The sequence below is a fragment of the Chrysemys picta genome, chromosome 12 (genome assembly GCF_011386835.1).
Source record: "Chrysemys picta bellii isolate R12L10 chromosome 12, ASM1138683v2, whole genome shotgun sequence".
In the NCBI taxonomy this organism is placed as follows: Eukaryota; Metazoa; Chordata; order Testudines; family Emydidae; genus Chrysemys; species Chrysemys picta.
The window spans coordinates 32,070,872-32,087,810 of NC_088802.1; the positions used below are offsets into that span (position 1 = coordinate 32,070,872).

At 50.8% G+C, this 16,939-nt stretch overlaps 1 protein-coding gene across 21 annotated transcripts in view; it reads right to left on the minus strand.

The window, feature by feature from the left end:
* The window catches only part of MYOCD (myocardin), a 489,253-nt gene that overhangs the window by 87,104 nt on the left and 385,210 nt on the right, over positions 1-16,939 (minus strand). For 11 of the 21 annotated variants that reach the window (XM_042841230.2, XM_005305128.5, XM_005305127.5 and 8 more), the window contains exon 1: positions 7,706-8,109. The exons of 9 other annotated variants lie outside the window; for them this stretch is intronic. In XM_042841230.2, the coding sequence (XP_042697164.1) occupies positions 7,706-7,760 (55 nt within the window). In that variant the 5' untranslated portion in view covers positions 7,761-8,109. Of the gene's footprint in view, positions 1-7,705; positions 8,112-16,939 lie in introns of those variants that run through there. One more of the 21 variants, XM_042841239.2, reaches the window with a different exon arrangement.

Consider the following 16,939-nt stretch of genomic DNA (forward strand, 5'->3'; position numbering starts at 1 on the left):
TCCACAGCAAAAACAATGGCCTGAAAGCTGCATTCACTCCTTTTCTCACAGGACATTCTGTCACAGGGATTCACCTGGAGACCCCTGCCCCACCCAGCTGTTCCCCTGCCCATGAAGCTTGTCACTTAGGGCTGACATTTGTTTTATCTCGTTATAACCAGGAATTACAGATGGGCTGGAGCCGCACAGTCCACATCCAATCCCCTCTTGGAGCTTCTTCCACACTCGGGGTGCAAAGAGCCAGGGGGCTGCTTAGGCCCTCCTTGCCCGTCAATGCTTTGGCCTCCGTTTCACATCACTCATGAGTCCTGTTTCACACCTCCTTGCAAAGGCCAGAGGGGCTGCTGTGGGGCCCTTTTGCAGAAGGAAGGTTTTCAGAGCACCTCATGCTGCGAGGACGTTAATCAACCTCTGTACAGAGCAGGTGCGCACAGCTGGCAAGCTCCTGAAGCTTGGGGAGAACTTTGGAGCTAAGCATAGTAGGTGATGCATTGATGGAATTGCCCTTGTCTGGAAAGACGCTGCAGTATCAAGCAGACCCAGTGGTTACTGGTTTCTCTCTCACCATTTAGTTCTTCCATATCTTTCCCTGCCCTGCTATTAAACAGGCCCAGCAGAAACCTATGGGCCAGAATGTGTGCCCCAGGAGCTCTCCTCGCATCCCTGGCAGGAAGGGCAGCCCCTGATCCCTGCTAGTGCTCCCAGGGGTGCCAGGTGCTGGAAGGCAGAGGGACCGAGTGAGATCAGGGCCCTGGTCCAACACCCACCTTTGCACAACAGTTAGTAGGGCTGGCTGGGCATGGAGAGGGGCAGGTGTTGGCGGGCTCTGTCTAAGAGCCCTCTGGAGGCATTTTGGCTGAGGCAAGCAGAGACTGAGACTTTGGCTGCAGCAAGGCCCCTATGCATTCCTGCCAATGCACCAGGCAGTGCCCAGGGCACAACCTAGCCCTAAAGAAACTGGGGCCAGTTCCACTGCCTGACACATCGTGTGTCATGTACAGCAGGGGAAGGTGAGTGTAAACTGCTGGGAAATCAGAAGAGTAATGATTTGCACCCATTTTCCCCTGGTGTAAGGGACTCACATTCTGCTGCCTGACAGCATCTGTGGCTACCTCCTGATCCCCACCCACCTCCATGGCATGCTGGGATGCTGCACACAATGTCTGCCCAGAATGTCCTCTCTCTAAAAGAACACATGGCTAGGAGTGGTCTCTGCCAGCCAGTCCTTCTGTTCCTGCAGCACACTTCCCAGGAGAGATGCCCTCAGTGATGCTACACCTGGAATAGAGTGAAAAACAGGCCTGCACCCAGCCAGAGGAGAAGGCTGCTATAGAATCATAGAATCATAGAATAGCAGGGTTGGAAGTGACCTCAAGAGGTCATCAAGTCCAACCCCCTGCTCAAAGCAGGACCAATTCCCAACTAAATCATCCCAGCCAGGGCTTTGTTAATGAACAGGGCTGTGCCCAAAGGTATCTACAGTTGGACTGGTTCTACCTAACAGCATTGGCTGGTTGGAGAGCCAGGGCTTGTGCCTTGCTCCTTGCTAATGTTCAGTCATCAACGCCCCTCATAGGGCCAGGCCTGGGGAGATTTTGTCAGTAGTGCCAGTTTCAGTGACTATTTTGGGTAGGTTGTAGCTCAGCAGTAGAGACTGTTCCCAGCCTGAGGCCCATCAGGAAAAGCACAGCCTGGCATAGAGCAGGGGCTTGATACAACGCTCGTCACCATCATCAGCTATTATGAGAAGAGGTTCCAGACAAGCTATGGCCAGTGGGCAGAACCTGCTTCTCTAGGGACAGTGACGGAGCCAGGGATCTGAGTCGGTCCTGTGCCAACATCCCCTCGCTGGAGCGCATGCAGGAAGGTGACTCCTTGCTCACAGCAGTGCCACATGGCTCCTGCAACCTCAGCCTGTCTTAGACCAGCTCAAGATCTGCTCCTGCTCTCACTGACTTGGGAAGAAGGGTCAGGCCCTCAGTCAGAATCCCAGCCTCGATCAGCTCAGCAGAACCCAGACCAGCTGAGATGGGAAGGCTCCCAGCTCAGCATGGCTCCTAGGGACTGGGCCAGGACAAGGCGTCCATCTGGGAGCAGCTCCTGTACCCAAAATGTCTGCCCTGTGGCTCATCTGGGACAGTTGTTTCCAATAGGTCATGAACCTCCTGGTTTGCATGTGGCCTGGGGCAGTTCAGACTAGTAGGCAAGGCCATTTACACGCCATGCATTGTAGTGGATCTAGTACACTGGGAATATGGAGCCTAACGTAATGATACTGAGCATGTGTACAGAGTAGAAGGGCCAGCATCATGGCCCTCACATGTTACCCAGTTACATTCTGTTGAGATAGGTAAGTGACATTGTCCCTGCTCTCAGATGGGGAAACCAAGGCGCAGGGACCAAGGGCCAGGCTTGCACATGCACATGCCCAAGTTTGGGCACCCATGTTTGGAAATTTTGGCCCAAGCAACATTCCTCGATTTGAGAACAGCAGTCAGAGTCCCAGTGGGGATGGCTTAGAGAACATGAAGCACAGATGAGTGTCTTTGCAATCTCCTCCCAGGGGACCCACACATGCTAATGGATCGGCAGGATGAAGTGCTCATCTCTGTCACGCACTGGACCAGGTCTGATCAGGCTGAATAAGGCCTTAAGAGGAGCATTTAGGCAATTGGGAAAATCTGTCCCAGCTCCATGATCCAGCCCAAGATCATCCTTATGACTTCACCAAGGCCTGTAGGGGGTATGTGTCAGCGCCTAGGGAGAGTGTTGCCGTCAGCCTCACAGCTGCCTCCTTGTCAGAGTGCAGAGGAACCGTCCCTCCTGCCCAGGTCCCAGTGAGCTTCCCCAGCCCGCTGCCATGGCCAGGGGCCTGCCTGCCTGCCCGCATTACCCCTGGGGGCTCAGCTGCCACTCTCAGACCCTCTGGCAAGATCACTGTTGATCGGGTGTAACCCCAAGGGTGGGCCAGGGAGCGTGCAACCAGCCTGCGCACAAGGATTATTTGTCACTCTTCTTGCTGCAATTTGACTTTCTAAGCAGCTTTCCCAGACTCCGCAGGGAGAGTGCCAGAAATTCCCTTTCTTTGGGGCATGCACTCCCTGCAGAGGTGATCCCACTGCTGGCCCCCCTCACTTGCTGTCAAAAGCTGGCCCCGCAAGCTGCTGGGATGGAAGGAATGGGGGGCAGACCTGGAACTGTGCTGTCCTGGCCTTCAGGAGCCTTGTTGGGACAGCGTGTCCCTCAGACCCCCTGACTCGCGGAGAGCCAGGGCTCCTGGCTATGGAGTGTTCTCTCTCCGGGCTCAGCAGAGCTGAGAGTGTCACTTGTTGACACTGCAATTGTTAACCCTTTAAGTTCCTGAGAGCATTCCCCCTCTCCCCAGGTGTAACCCTTTCAGTACTGGAGCGTAGTCAATATCTCCACCTTCTCCCAGGGCTCCTACATTTGCTCCCCATTCACAATGCAATACATTTAACCTTGTCAGTGCCACGATGCACACCCCCTCTCCCTTGCTTGCAATATACCCAACTGCTGGAGAGGTTTAATTAGATCCATCAGCTAAACCAGTCAGGGTCAGGATGCATGTTAACGTATGTTGGTTTGTGTCTTGTTTTATCTTGAGTTTTCACAAATCTGTTTTTAAATACTCTATAAAAACAGAAGGAACTCTCAGGCAACAATGTTGTGAATGAAGGTAGGGTTTCACTGTAAACACATACATTGATTTAAACAACATTATTTGAAAATTAAATAGAAACACACGTTGTTTGAAAAACCTGGCAATTCCGAGTCAAGATTCCACTAACAGCCTTAAGATGGACCTTGTCCCCCTGCCCATCTTCAAACTATCACCAGAATCTTCCTTGCTCTCATTTCCCATACCTCATCTACTTTTTCTCTCCACCTAATATCGGCCATTAATCTTTGACACATTCACTCAGATATTCAGGGGGAATCACATCTTATACACGTACAGTGCAGAGAAAACACCGTTCTCATCTGCTATTCCCTTGTAAGCCAGAGGTCTCAACCTACTTCTTCAGCCTTTACATGCAGACTGAAACCCCTGCTGCATCTTCTTCATCCAGCCAAACAAGGCTCATTGACACCTTAGCCTGTCCACACCGCACAACCTACCCAGTGTTAGCCTAGGGCATCATCAGTGCCCAGTCATGCTGAGATGTGTCTAGAATGTTATACATTAATGCCTAGTACTCTGGTGCTATCAGTGTAGGACCTTTTATATCTGTTTCCTCATTGGTTGACCAGGGAAGGTGGAAACAAGTAGAGCCCTGCAGAGCTGCAGATATCTGCTTTATATCCACAGATATCCACATCCGTGGACCATGTCTGCTGATCATGGATTGGATGCGGATGCAAATTTTGTATCCATGAAGGGCTCTAGAAACAAGATCAGAGTTAAGGTTGTTTCACTCTTCATTTTCTGGCCATCAGGGTTTGTGTGCGGTGTGTGTTATGACAGAATGCACCTGATTTGGTTTGGAGCAGTGGCTCTATCCATAGGAGTGGTTTGTTCTGGGAAGAGTTAAATACATTCAGGGAGAAAGGTTCCTGCAACAGCCCCTTGTGCGTCCCAGTTGATTTAATGCGATCCCATTGATACTTGGAGCCTGCAGGACAGCATGGCAGCCAGGCAAGCAAGAAGAATCATTGTTCCTGCAAAATTTGTCAGGATGACCTCAGGTTTGTGTATTTATCTTTGGCAAAATAGACAAAATAAACACACACACAAATCCTTGTCTCTTATTCCTAGGAAATGGGAGGAGAGAAAACCTTAGTGCCTGCAACACATTGGAATTGCTGACGTGTAGATTATTCTGCATTTCAAACCACAGTTAAGTTTCCCAAATTCCACTCGTAGCAGCTATTCGTTGCATTATATGGTGACTGCTGCAGTCTCTGCACATGATACAGCTGTGCTGAGCCCTTTCCCTCCACTGTGGGCAACTGGAAGAGTAGAAATTTGCCATGTATGTTCTGGGCACAGGACTCAAGGGAGGATTACCAGGGACTGTCTAGAGAACCTGGCCTGATAGAGACCATTTCCAATCGTTTCTTCCTGCCTGCAGAAACTCGTTTTTTTTCCTGATTCCCACTGAAGCTACCAAAAGTGACTAGTAGAGATGGGCTATCACTAGGTCAAAATGATTCAAACAAACTCTAAGGGCAACAGTTATGTCTGTATCATCAGATGCCGCCCCCGCTATGTGCTGCGGAGATAAGATGATTCTGGCACTAGGACACCAGTCAGGCAAGTAACATGTTTCCATCGCCCATTAACTCTCTGATAGTCCTTTCTGCAGTTCAGTAACTCAGACCATATAGCGACGGGAAGAATCCACTCATACTCCTGCCTTAGCCACATCAACATGGAACTGTTCAAAAGACATATGTGATCACAAGTCACAAAGAATAGTTCATCCTTTCTAGAACCTGAGGGAATGATCACAGCCTAACACCTACCACCTGCCTGTTTAGCACCATTTCCAAGGCAACAGAGAGTCCTATTAGGGCCTGTGTATTTTACACCTGTGCAAAGTGGGTGTGAGGCCCAACCCAGTCTGAGTACTCTACTCCCTGACCAGCATTAGTGTTTTACAGTTACCGTGCGCAGGCTTTGTGCAAATGTAAACGGCACTCAGGCCTATAAACGACTTGTAGCAAACTGAGATTGACATTTCTGTCATTTATTCAGTTTGTCTCCTTTATTGCATGTTATGTGGCAATTTAACTCAAGATAACAGCCCTGTCCGTGGGATTCGTTGATTTCAGCCGACATTCAGCTTTTCCTTCCCCCCCCAGTTTTAGCGATGTGTCAACAATGGGGATTGGGATGCTGTTAATGCTGGCCCTGAGCTGCTCATGCACTCACCTGCACCATGGCTAGAAACGGACATCCACAAAGCTGGGATTTGGGGAAGATTTGCACTAAAATAATAGCAAAGAGTCCTGTGGCACCTTATAGACTAACAGACGTATTGGAGCATGAGCTTTCGTGGGTGAATACCCACTTCATCAGATGCAAACTAACACGGCTACCCCTCTGATACTAAAATAATAAATATCTTTCAGCAGCCAAATAACAGTTCTGGGAACAAAGGCCACAAAGTGAAGAATGCCCCGTAAATCAACTGCATTAAAATTGCTGAAAGGCATGAGAATGTATGGAAGTGAAGACCCATAAAGTTTACACTTAGTAAAGAATCATTTGAAAAATATGTTTTGAAATTCTGCTGTCAGCTCCATAATAAACCCCTCTTACAAATAACCCAGAAATGAGTCTTAAAAACAATAATGGTTCATTTGAAAAGAATGTGGTGACACAGAACACATCCCCATCCCCCTCTCTTCAGAAAGGTGGCAGTATTGCTTTGGAGTAGCTGCATGAATTGTTAGGAACTGAGACTTCCTTCAAATGAACAGCAACGTACCATAATATACCAACAAACTCTAAGGAACGACTTAATCTAATGCAATGTAAGATCCTAGTGATATGGAAACCACACCAAAGCCCTGGACCCAAGTTGTGTGTAACTCAGCCAGACTCGGACCCTTGTGTTTCCCCACACACATTTGGATTTTTAACCAACTGCCAACTTTGTATTTGCTAAGAAAACAAAGTTTAAATTGACCACCCAGCTATCTAAGAGATCCTGATAACACCACACATGTCTAGTATTGATATCGGAAGCCTCTGATCTTCTTATTACCCGCAGCATACGCAAAGGCAAAACAAGAGTGGGTGGTGATCTGGAATGTATGTCCACATGTACAGTAGAACTATAGAGAACTGTATGCCATTGAAGCTAACAGCAGATTGTCAAATACATTTTTCTAGCATTATGATCAATTAATTTACGTTAAGTAATGTCAGTTAAAAGAATGAGCAACGCAAACACATCCACCCCCCTTATTTATTATAAGTATAGAACATGAATAAAATCACAAGTGTCCAGCAGAGGGGCTGAGTCAGAAGTGACCGTCCCATAGTTCACCTTCACTCACCTTCACTCATGCAGACCGTCCTCTGGGAAGCCCCTCACTGGGACTTCCACTAACTCACAAGAGTGGGACATGTTTTTAGTTGCAAACCCTCCGAAAGTGGCACTCCGCTGGGTGGCTCTGGTTTTATTTATCTGATGATGTCACTTTAAATATTTTGCATGTTCCATTTGTTATTTTTACTTCTAAAAATGACGCATTTCTGCAAATTCATTTTTATCCAATTAGTCACAACTTAATGGAACAAAATCAACTGCCTGGATGTCAGAGTAAATGTCAGGCCTGTCTTCTCTGTCACTAGCATGTATATACAGGATAGCACCTGGAATATATGGAGGGGATTAGGCATGTCATTTTTCACAGCAGCTCTTTCGGATTTCTGACCCAGTACTTCACTATAGGGCCCAGGCCAAGAGAACCGGGAACTGTAGCTTTACCAACATACACCACAAACATAAATTGAAAGCAATAAAAAAGCAGTTAAAAAGTAATAGAGAAGAAGGAAAATGCATTTCTTCATTTGCAGAATAGCCTCTGTGAGAGCAAAGCCATGACAGCTTTACGACTCCCTGATTATTTTACTTGCATGCGGCTTCCAAACATTTAATGAAAACCAGCGTATGGCTGAGGCTTGCAGGAGAGGAAAACTTTAGATGAAATTCTTGATGCTTAGCCCTACCTGATCTGAACTTGCTCCGAATCAGCAAAGAATGCTCAGAACCCAGCAGTGTCATGGTGACTCTCTGTGAACAGGTCCAGAAGCCCCCGCACTTAAAGCATGAACTGGCTCCAAGGAGACAAGCTGGCCACTGCTAGGGCCCCAGGATTTATCCAACCCTCCTGGGAGCCTCTGGGTGCTTTCAGAGCTGGGCTTGTAGAAAGCAGCAAGTGACTTGAAAAGATTTGGTCCCATCCAGCACTGCCCCTCCACAGAAACCAACTGCTCTGCCCTGTGCTGGGTTGAACTAATTAACTTTGAGCTAGCAGGACCCTCCTCCTGCTCAGAGTTTACTATCAGCAGCATCACTGGGTGTCCTGGCTGATGTCATAGTCTAGCAGCGAGCAGCGCAGCGACTATCACTAAAGGGTCTTAGGAAAGACAGAAGTTTGATATCTGATCCTTATTACTACCAATAGGAACTTTGGCCAATCAGAAGGCTCCTTCTCTCAGACAGCCGGCTTCAGAGCAGCTCTGAAATATCAACAGACCTAGAGCTTAACTCTTTCCAGCATGGGGAGATGTAGCCACTGGGAATTCCATGTGATGGGACCTAGCTGCACAGAACCTAGAGGGGGCTTAATAGCTGCAGCTTGAAAATAATCTGGGCACCTTATTCTCTGATACTTAACAAGAACTTCAGGGACATTACGTGGAGCTCCCTCTGCTTCTGCAGGAAGGGGGATAGGATGAGATATTTATTAATTGGGCTTTTATGCTCTCTGATGTACAGAAGTTGCGACTTTTTCCATCTAAGGAGTCAAAATGTCCCTGTGGGGCATGTACCATTGCCAGCATACTGGCATGTCCTCCCAGTCTGGTTCTGCTGGGGCTCCTTGTGATGCGCTGATGGACTGTGTTTATGTAGGACTCACCGGGTGTTATCTCATTCTGATACCAATAAACCACAGATAAGTGGCGTTTTTTGAGGAAACACAGTCTCCTGGTAACTGCATGGCCATCTTACCATCCAGGCCCAAAATGTTTGCTAAAATCAATCGTTCCATAGTTGACTTATTTGTTGGTGCTGAATATTCAATGTGCTGAGGTTATTGCAGCTTAAAATCACCCTTTTGTTCAGGACAGACTAACGCAGTAATCACAGAACACAGAGACTGCCATTGGCCACATGGAGCCATAGGGATGCTTCCCCAACTCCCATCTATCCCATCTCAGAGCTGGCAGTGCCTTTGCAAACACACAGGGAGGTGAATACAAATCGCTGCACAGCTTGTTCCATGGAAAAGATGACAGGCAGAAGTCACTACCAGGGTCTGGAAAGTGTCTGACCAGAATGAGACTTTTGAAGTGAAAAATTTGCCAAGAATGTCCCAGAATCAGAAGCTAGAGATGGGAGCCCTAGGCTCAAAGGAGCTTGTTCCTTATTGTACATTCTCTGGGTGCTTTGTGCTATGGTGTTTTAAATGTCCAAGGCAACAGACCCCTGCCATCCCTTCCCTGAGAGGCCATTCCCCAGCCTAACAATACAGCTCACTTCCTGATACGCTCCCAAAACTTCCCCCTCACTCCTCCTCGCCCTGAAGAATTCCTCTCTGCCTGTGGGACTTGTTTACGTGCTTCACAGAGCAGTACACTGTTATCACGTCCTCTGCTAGTGTCTAGTCTGCTAGCTAAACTACTCATGTTTGGCCAAACACAAGCTGTTGGGCTCAAAACAGGTGGACCTGAGTGAAATTCCATGGCCAGTGATGTGCAGGCGGTCAGACTAGATGATCTGATAGTCCCTTCTGGCCTTAAACTCTATGTTTTGCTTTTTTAATATTTCCTCCTCACCAGCCCCTTAGGTCTTAACTTCTTTGTTGCTCTTCTCTCAAGCTGCCTTGCTCAATTGTGCTCTAATATTGCTGTGCCCAGAGGTGAATGGCATTGTTCAGATGGGGCCACACCAGAGCCATGCAGTGTGGAATTAGGATCCAGCTACTCCCAGATGGGATCTCTCAACATCTGCAGCCCAGTATTGCACGGACCATCCCCCCTGCATCAGTACGTTGTAAATGCATATTTACTTTGTTGCCCCCGGCCTTCCTTGTCTATGGCTTATGCAGAGCTTTCCCTGCTCCAGATTGTTTCTCCCCAAATGCATTAACTGCATTTTCCCATATCATTCTGTGTGGTCGAACCACTCTTCCCTCTGCGTCCCTTGGAGGACTTCTCTCTCTTCTCTTCAGTATTATCTGCAGGTTTCATTGATGTGCTGGTTACCTGCCCTTCCAGATCAGCTATGTGAGTCTCTGTGACAACATATTATGGGCTGAGGGGCAGGGTCCCTGTGGCAATGCGTTCTGGCCTATGGGGCCGAGGGGAAAGGTCTCTGTGACTGTGTTATGGCCTCTGGGGTCGAGGGGAGAGGTCTGTGTGACAGTGTGTTATGGCCTGTGGGGAGGGGTCTGTGTGACAATGTGTTACGGTCTGTGGGGCTGAGGTAGGGTTGCCAACTTTCTAATTGCAGAAAACCAAACACCCTTGCCCCGCCCCTGCCCTGCCCTGCCCCTTCCCAAGGCCCTGCCCCATCCCTTCTCTGAGGCTCCGCCCCCACTCACTCTATCCCCCTCCCTCTGCTCTCCCCCACCCTCACTCACTTGCTCATTTTCACCAGGCTGGGGCAGAGGGTTGGGGTGCGGGCTCTGGGGTCAGACCAGGGACGAGGGGTTTGGGGTGCAGGAGGAGGCTCCAGGTTTGGGGGGGGGGTGAGGCCGAGGGGTTCAGAGTACAGGATGGGGTCCGGGCTGAGGCAGAGGGTTGGTGTGTGTGGGGGGCTATGGGCTCTGGGCTGGGGGGGTGCAGGCTCTGGGGTGGGGCAAGAAATGAGGGGTTCGGGGTGTGGAAGGGGGTTCTGAGCTGGGTCAGGGGGTTGGGGCACAGGAGGGAGTTTGGGATGCAGGTTCCAGGAGGGAGTTTGGGTGAGGGGGGGGCTCAGGGCTGGAGCAGGGGATTGGGGTGTGGGAGAGGGTGCGGGCTCTGACTGGGGGTGTGGACTCTGGGGTAGGGCCAGGAATGAGGGGTTTGGGGTGCAGGAAGGGGCTCAGGGCTGGGGCAGGGGGTTTGGATGCAGGATGGAGTTTGGGGTGTGGGCTCTGGGCAGCGCTATCCTTGATTGGCTCAATGCAAGAGGCAACATGTCCCTCCGGCCCCTAGCCGAAGGTGGCTATGTGATGCACGCTGCTTCCACCTGCAGGCGCCGCCCTCGCAGCTCCTATTGGCTGTGGTTCCCAACCAATGGGAGCATGGCGTGGGCAGCACATGGAACCCCCTTGGCCGTTCCTCCGCCTACGAGCCGAGGGACATGGTGCTGCTTTCGGGGAGCCTCGCAAAGCCAGGTGGAGAGCCTGCCAGCCCCACACCAACTGGATTTTTAATGGCCCGGTCAGCAGTGCCGACCAGAGCTGCCAGGGTCCCTTTTCGACCAGGTGTTCTGGTCAAAAACCAGACACCTGGCAACCCTAGGCCCTGTGCCCCTCCCTTCACATTACTGCTGGGAGGAGGCTCATTCATTTCCTTTTCCCCATGTAATTCCCATCATTGTGCCGGCGGGCCTGAGGGAACGCTAGAGTAGACAAGTCCCCACCAGTCACTGGTCTCCTAGAACCTAGCTGAGGGCAAGTCTCAGCAGCAAAGTGGGAAAATGCCAGCAGTCCCCAGAGCCTCATCTGCACTAGCACCCCACTGCCGCTCTCACCATGGGCTGCGCCAGAGGAGCAATGGTGGGGACTAGGCTAGCGTAGGTGAGGCCCAGTCGGACAATCCACATTTGCCTGGCAAAGCAAGAGCAGAGAGGGAAGCCAGGGCCTGCTGGTGTAAGCTGCAGTGAAGTCCCTTGGCAGGGACTCAGCGAGAGTATGAAGCTGTGCGAGACAGGGAGAGAAGCAACGGGCCTGAAAGCAGGAGGGCTGGGATGAGCCAAGGGCCAGTCATTAAGCAGCAAGGGAAATGCCCCAAAACAAAGGTCAGGAGCAGGATGGAGAAGGAAGGGGATCAGAAGAGGGCCAAGATCCAGCCCCCCATTCTGCAGGGGTGTCACTGTCAGCATGGGCGAGAGCTCTCAGGGGGCTGTAGTGGGCAATCTCTATGGTTGCAGTTGACAGAGCTGTGAAATAGAAGGGGTCCCTGCTCCTGCCAGGTGTCCCAGCCCTCTGCCGCCCATTCCCGGGGCCTGTGGAGTGAGTACCTGAGTAATGAGCACATTGGTATGTGCTGTCCTGCAGCCAGGTTGGCTCAGTGTTTTAATGGCCCCAATAAACCTGCTCCCACTCCTCCTCCCTGGCCTGCCAGGCTCAAGGGGAGATGCTGCTGCGCTGGGTCACACTGTGACCGACACGCCCTGGGCTTGGCTCAGTCTCGCTCATAAATCTCTGGAGATGGGGAAGGTTTCCTCAGGTCAGTTACAAAAGGTTCCGTTCAGAACTAAAATCCCGTTGACAGTGGTGATCAGAGGGAGTCAGTGAGAAATAGAGAGACGGTGGGATCCCATTGCCCTGGGCAAGCGCTGCACAAGGAGAAGTCAGCACCACAACCCTGGAGAAATAGCCCCTTCACTGCTGGGCTTCTATGCCTAGGGCTTCTCTTCTGTGTTCAAAGACTCCAGAGGGTCCCCAGGAGCAGGGGATGTCTCAGAAGCCTCCTGGCCTGTAGGCAGGATCCCTGCTGCACCATAGAGCATCTCCTTGAAGCCTGCCAGCTCCCAGAAGCTCATGTAAACAAGCCCCTCCCAGTGCTCATCAGCTCCTGCTCTCCCCAGTGCTGGGGTGTAATGGTTTCCATTAGTAAATCCAGAATGTGGCACAGCTCAGCCCATGACAGGAGGGCCTGGGGAAGGGGGGATGCTGATTCATGAGGGAATGGCCAAAAGCTGCAGAGGTTGGCCTCTGCCTTGCCCTGGACAACCCAATGGATCAGTGGCCTTCTACCTCAGTGAGTCTCCCTCACACCTCCCTGACCCTCTGTGAACCACTGACTCCTCTTGGCCTTCCTCGCCTCCCAGTACGGGCGGAGAGCACCTGCCAACATTGGTGCTTCTTCTTTAGTGATGTATGTTCCCTGTCCCTGCCCCACTCCGGGCCGGCAGCGCCGGCTCAGTGCTGCTGCTGGGATGGTGCAGGGGAATCAGGCTGTGTCACCAATGGAAAATCCTACAGCAAGTACCCCGCCCTGCCAAGGACCAGCTGTGGGACAGGATGGGTGTCAGAGGCCCAACAGGAGAGACACAAAGTGCAGGAGCTTCTGGGGTTCTGAGATCCTGAGTCAGGTACCCCCCGCTCCCCCAAGGTTCAGGCACTCCCCTCTGCCAAGAGGATCAGGCACTGTCCCTTCAAACAAGTAAGGTCCCCTCACCCCAGTATCAGCATCAGGACCAGGACCATGGGCAGTGTGACCTAGTGGTTGGAGCAGAAATTGGAAGCCAGGCCAAGTCAGCTACCAAGAGGTCAGAGTCTGAGAGGATCAGAGGGCAAACCAGGATTCAGGGGGTCAGGTGGCAGGCAGAGCAGGTTACCAGGAGCTCAGAGTCAGGCAGTAGGAGCAGGTAGCACAAGGGAAGCCATCCCAAGCAGGGAAGACCCAGTTGCATGGACAACTTCCTATGCTGGGTTCAAATAGAAGCCAGGAATCAATCAGGACCCCCCAGAGTTCTACCAGTCGGATCCCATGACTGGTGTCTGCTGTCAGAGTTCAGCTCTTAGCAGGTCACTGGGTAGCAGGTTGGAAGTTACTAGCTCCTAAGCACCCTGTGCACCAGGCTTTGAGACCCATGGCCTCTGAGAGTCAGGCATTGCCTCCCTTGCTGCAGGGGAGGATGACGTGGGAATTCACACGAGTGATGTACTCCAGAGAAATAGAAACCTCATGGGGCAGAAGGATTTACTGTTATCCCATGCAACTGCTGAGAATTTCATCCCACAAATGGGAATGGAAGCAGAGTCCCCTCATCCATTCTGCCACACTGCCTTTTGTCATTGCATTGATGGATATGCTGGCAGGGAAGGGGCTGGCGCAGGAGTTGCTGCCTGGGCAGGGCAGGGACTGGCACAGGGGTTGCTGGCACGGTGGGGGCTGTCACAGCGGTTGCTGGCTGGGCAGGGGCTGGCACAGGGGTTGCTGGCAGGGCAGGGGCTGGCACAGGGGTTGCTGGCAGGTTAGGGGCTGGCACAGGAGTTGCTGGCAGGGCAGGAGCTGGTGCATGGTTTGCTGGAAGGGAAGGACAGGGGCTGGAACAGGGGTTGCTGGCTGGCAGGTTAAAGGCTGGTGCAGGGGTTGCTGGCTGGGTTGGGCAGGGGCTGATGCACGGGTTGCTGGCTGGGCAGGGCTGGTACAGGGTTTGCTGGTGTGACACTGGCAGACCAGGTGACAGCTCATGTCAGCTCCCCAGGCCTCAGTAGAACTTTGACCCTCGCACCTGGAACCAGTCTGGCTCCCCACTGTGGTGGGGTTATTAAAATAGGTACCTGAATGACAGGAATGGGTTTAGTGTTCAGCATTTCATAGAATCATAAAATAATAGAAGATTACGGTTGGAAGAGACCTCAGGAGGTCATCTAGTCCAAACCCCTGCTCAAAGGAATGCAGGCTGCCTGCACTGATCTCACATATAGCATCAGTATCCCATATTAGAAGGTGTCATTTGAGCATTTGCAGTGTAAGCTTTTGTAACTGTGAAAGTCACCAGGCAGGCGTGAGCCATTAACAAGTGTGACATGCTGGTCTCCAGCAGAAGGTGTTCTGTCCTGTGCAAGAGGGAAGGCCCATCTAGCATAAAGGGTATGTCTACACTGCGATTAGACACCCGTGCCGCGCCGTGCCAGCTGACTCATTATTTGTATGCATTTGCTTCATTATCTGTATCACAGCAGGGTTTTAGAGGCCAGTCAGGATCCTCAGTGAGCTTGGTGCTGTGTACACTGAGTATAAGATGACCCCTGCCTTGCAGAGTTTACAGTCAAAACAGGCAAAGGGCAGGGGGAAGGTGGGAGGGTCCCAGACTCAGGCTGTTGCCTGAGCCCAGAAGTCTACACAGCAATGAAACAGCCCTGCAGCCTGAGCCCTGTGAGCCCGAGGCAGCTGGCACGGGCCAGCCACGGGTGTCTAATTGCAGTGTAGACATACCAAACGAGGACAAAAGACTTTGTTGTTTACTGTCACCGCATGAGGATGAGTCTTGCAAGTGGATTCCTTCCATCAGCTGAGTTTACAACCCAAAACAGAAGGGGGGGAGGGGTGACATAGCACCCCATAATGCTTTATGAAAATATGCTTATGCATGTAAATATGACATAACTGGAATATGTTTTATGCTACATATGTCAGCTAACATATCTCTGCAAAGGTTATGATCTACTGAATATATTCATCCTATTTGCATGCATGTATCATTTTTGTATTAGAAGTTATGAATATTGGCTGTGTACTTCTTTGATTTTAAGTAGCCTTAGTAAGTCATTTGGTCAGCTTCTTTAGAAAGGAATTCGCAAGTTAAGTGCCCAGTCAAGAAACACTTAACGGACAATGGATCTTGGAAGACTCAAATCCATATAAGTAGTCTCTCTGAGAATGTTCAAGGTAGCTTATTGGCAGATTTTTTTGCCTCAGAGATTCACCATGTGGATTGGGGAACAGCCCAGAGACCTTCCCCTCTGGAAGAACTCACAGTCCAGGTCAATTGAGAGGTTTGGGGGGACCCAGGCCCACCCTCTACTCCGGGTTCCAGCCCAGGGCCCTGTGGATTGCAGCTGTCTATAGTGTCTCCTGTAACAGCTGCATGACAGCTACAACTCCCTGGGCTACTTCCCCATGGCCTCCTCCAAACACCTTCCTTATTCTCATCACAGGACCTTCCTCCTGGTGTCTGATAACACTTGTGCTCCTCAGTCCTACAGCACTCCCACTCCTTACACCTCTTGCTCCCAGCTCCTCACACTCACACCACAAACTGAAGTGAGCTCCTTTTAAAACCGAGGTGCCCTGATTAGCCTGCCTTAATTGATTCTAGCAGCTTCTTCTTAATTGGCTCCAGGTGTCCTAATTAGCCTGCCTGCCTTAACTGGTTCTAGCAGGTTCCTGATTACTCTAGTGTAGTCCCTGCTCTGGTCACTTCGGGAACAGAAAACTACTCATCCAGTGACCAGTATATTTGCCCTCTACCAGACTCCTGTACCCCACTAGTCTGAGTCTGTCACACTGCTTTAACCTTGTAAATAACTCTCTTGGTTCCTTTTCCTATTAATTAATCTGTATATAGTTTATTATAGGATTGGTTACAAGTGTTGTCTCTGGTGTGAGATTTAAGGTGCAATTGACCTGGGGAAAGTGACTGGTTCTTTGGGACTGTCAGTAACCTGAATGTTGCTGTGATCTTTGCTGTAAGGGGCCATCTTTCACAAAGGCAGCTCAAATGGGTGACAAGACAGATTAGAGTACCCAAGGGGATGGTCTGTGATGCCATGTTAAGGCTGTTATAGTGCCTGAGGGGTTACACTTGAAAACTGGTTGGTGAACTCTAAGTGTAGAACACACAACCAATTTGGGGTTTGTGCCCTGCCTCTTACCAGTATGGCCTGAGATGGGTACTCATGCTCTGGAGCCACTGTAGGACAGCTGGCAGGGCAGGGGCTGGAGCAGGGGTGGTTGGCATGGCAGGGTCTGGCACTTTTCTTGCTTTCCAAAGGTGATTCCTTAGGTAGATCATATTATTTGTATCACAGCAGGGCCTAGAGGCCCCAGTCAAGATCCTCATTGTGCTTGGTGCTGTGCACACAGCGTGTAAGCCTGCCTGTCCCCCAGCAAGCAAGGGGAGCTTGTCCTGCTATAGAGCCTCTTGCTCGCTGCATGGCCGCCACGCTTCACGGGGGCCCCTTGCGTGAGATCCGAGTGCTGTTGTTAGATCAGGGACATTCCCAGTGCATGTATCCATGGCCCAATTTCGCTTACAGTCAAAATAGACAAAGGGCAGGGACTCACCCAGGAGGGCAGAAGCAGAACCAGGCATGGAACCCAGGGGTCCTGATGTCTAGGCCTGTGCCCTATCCACACCATTACTGCCTCTGTATAGTAGCACGACCTAATGAATAACCATTGACCTCCTGTGGTGAGTGATCAGTGATGCCCTGAACTTCTCTGCAGAAGTCATTGGGCCTGTCAGTAAACATGCACACATGTGTGTACGGCACACCAACATGTCTGTACACA